Source organism: Oncorhynchus masou, chromosome 19 (genome assembly GCF_036934945.1).
Source record: "Oncorhynchus masou masou isolate Uvic2021 chromosome 19, UVic_Omas_1.1, whole genome shotgun sequence".
Classification (NCBI taxonomy): Eukaryota; Metazoa; Chordata; class Actinopteri; order Salmoniformes; family Salmonidae; genus Oncorhynchus; species Oncorhynchus masou.
In genome coordinates this window covers 23,790,638-23,793,186 of record NC_088230.1, presented here as the reverse complement: position 1 = coordinate 23,793,186, position 2,549 = coordinate 23,790,638, and the positions used below count along the sequence as shown (strand labels likewise).

At 39.7% G+C, this 2,549-nt stretch overlaps 1 protein-coding gene across 1 annotated transcript; it reads right to left on the bottom strand.

Annotated features, from left to right (window-relative positions):
• Positions 1-666: 666 nt before the first annotated feature.
• On the bottom strand, positions 667-1,704 carry LOC135505574 (trace amine-associated receptor 1-like). The gene has a single exon (XM_064924641.1). The coding sequence runs from the start codon at positions 1,702-1,704 to the stop codon at positions 667-669; it is 1,038 nt and encodes a 345-aa protein (XP_064780713.1).
• Positions 1,705-2,549: the final 845 nt, after the last annotated feature.

Here is a 2,549-nt window from a genome sequence, read left to right as displayed (position 1 = left end):
ACTGAAGTTTATTTAGTGCTTTATCTGGGTAGCCGGAAAGTAGAGAATTGCATTAGTCTAACCTAGAAGTGACAAAAGCATGGATACATTTTTCTGCATCATTTTTGGACAGAAAATTTCTGATTTTTGCAATGTTACGTAGATGGAAAAAATCTGTCCTTGAAACAGTCTTGATATGTTCGTCAAAAGAGAGATGGGATGTTTAACTGGTGTCCTGACTCTGTGAGGTCATTAAAGATACCATAGGGGTGTTAACCCCGGTGTCCTCGCTAAATTCCGAAACTGGCACTCAAACCATCATGGCCACCTAATCATCCCCAGCTTATAATTGGCTCATTCATCCCCCTCCTCTCCCCTGTAACTTTTCCCCAGGTTGTTGCTGTAAATGAGAATGTGTTCTCAGTCAATCTACCTGGTAAAATAACAGTTCAAAGAAATTCAGGTGGGCCACAGAATTACTGTTCCAGCACTAGGAGGAGACAAAGAACACTATTCAACAATGTGACAGGCACAAGTGTCACAAGCATTGAAACACATTTATTTCAGGCAAACAGCTTTACATTTTCACTCAAGCTTTATCTTTGAGTTGCATAACTGTCACATGTTATATCCCATCATAATTCATATATTTATTTGAACACACATCATACAATGTCAACTGAAACTTTACTCAGAATACAATCTAAATCTACAAGAACCTCTGTGAAAGATGTGACCACTGATGATGATTCTCAAAGCCCTTCTGAACCAAGTGTAAAAGAAAGCATAGACAATAGGGTTAAAAGCAGAGTTCAAATATCCAAACCAAACCAGGGTATCCCCCAACAGCGGGGGAATGGAGTACTGTATGAAAGGGTCAATGATGAGGCACAAGGAAAAGGGACTCCAGCAGATTAGAAACACTCCCACTACTATTGCCAGAATATTTGCCCCTCGTCTCTCTCTACGTCCAGAGTCTGCTTCTTTAAACTGACGAGATAAATCTTTAATGGACCTGGCCTGAGCCCTGGCAACCCAATATATCTTGGAATATATACAAATCAAGATCATGCCTGGGATATAAAAACAGAAGGAGGATACTACTAAAGCTGCCACTGGACTAAAGAACACCTGACAGCCTCCAATGCACTTGACATGTGTTTCATAGAAATCCTCCCTGCCTTTCAGATTGATCTCAGGGAAGATCATTCCATAAGCAAAAATGGCAGGGACCAGCCAACTGGTGGTGATCATGATCAATACAGTGTTATTGGTGATGATCAGTCTGTACGACAGTGGCCTGCATACAGCAAAGTAACGGTCAATGGAGATGAAGGATAGATGGAAGATGGAGGATGTGCTCAGCATAATATCAGTGCTGGTGTGGAGCTTACACAGAAACCCTCCTAGGTACCAACAGCCCTGGACAGAGCGCACAGCACTGCAAGGCATTATAAACACTCCCAGAAGGAGGTCACACACAGCCAAGGAGACGAGCAGTTGGTTTACGGAGGTTTGAAGCTGTTTGAAGTGTGCAATGGAGGTGATGACCAGAAGGTTCCCAATAACAGTCACCAGTATGGCCAACAGCATCGATGTGAACATCGGAACCTGAACGCTCAGGGGTCGAGCAAACCTCACACACGATCCACTCAAAGACTCGTAGCAGAAAAGAGTCTGTGATTTCACAGTGCTGTTGAGGTTCGAAGTATTTGAGAAGTCCATTCCACCTGGTGTTTTAGGCCTAGAGACAAGGAACAATTTGATCACATCTTTAAATGTGTTTTTCAACATTTTTCATGTTTTCATCAGTCATCTAGATTTATGTTTGCAAAAATTAACTGGTCTTACTTTCAATTAAAGTTTTGCAAGAATAGTGTTACTGAAACAGACGGAACACCGAACTGCTGGTCCAAAACGTTGTTCTGAGTCAGATTATTGAGCTTCTGAAAATACAACACATCCTGCTGATAATGCTTCCCATCCCATATCTTCATGAAATAGTTACACATTTAATAAACACAGTTTTTATCAAACTTAAATACTATATATTCATAGTATGTAAATGTAATCATGCAACTTGAACCACAACTTCTGTAAATGGCTAGTATCATCAACATTTTCAAACACCATAAGTTAATGAAGCAAAATTATGAAACCATCAAATAGTCATATGTGGTTCTTGATTGAAAGGTCACAAAGAAAGAAAATAGTGTTGGAATGTCATCTTTCTTATTCTTGTTCCTTTGAAAATACAAAAAAGTAGTATGACTAAAACCTCAAACCTATACTCACCTTAATATCTACAAATATTGTGTATGTATTTCATTAGCTCTCAGCAATCAATACCTCAATCCGTATTTGTCCATGGGAAGCACTAAGAATTAAAGGTGGTTGATTTTGAGCTCTGGTCAGGATCCTTTCAACTGAGGGAAACAAAGAGACAAGTAAACACTGTAGTCATGTTGACTTGTTGATCAATTGGTTATGAAATGATGGTGTGTAATATAGATCATGCATATGAAAAGTTTAATCTCACCTTATCATAGTCAGCAAACCATGCACCCCCT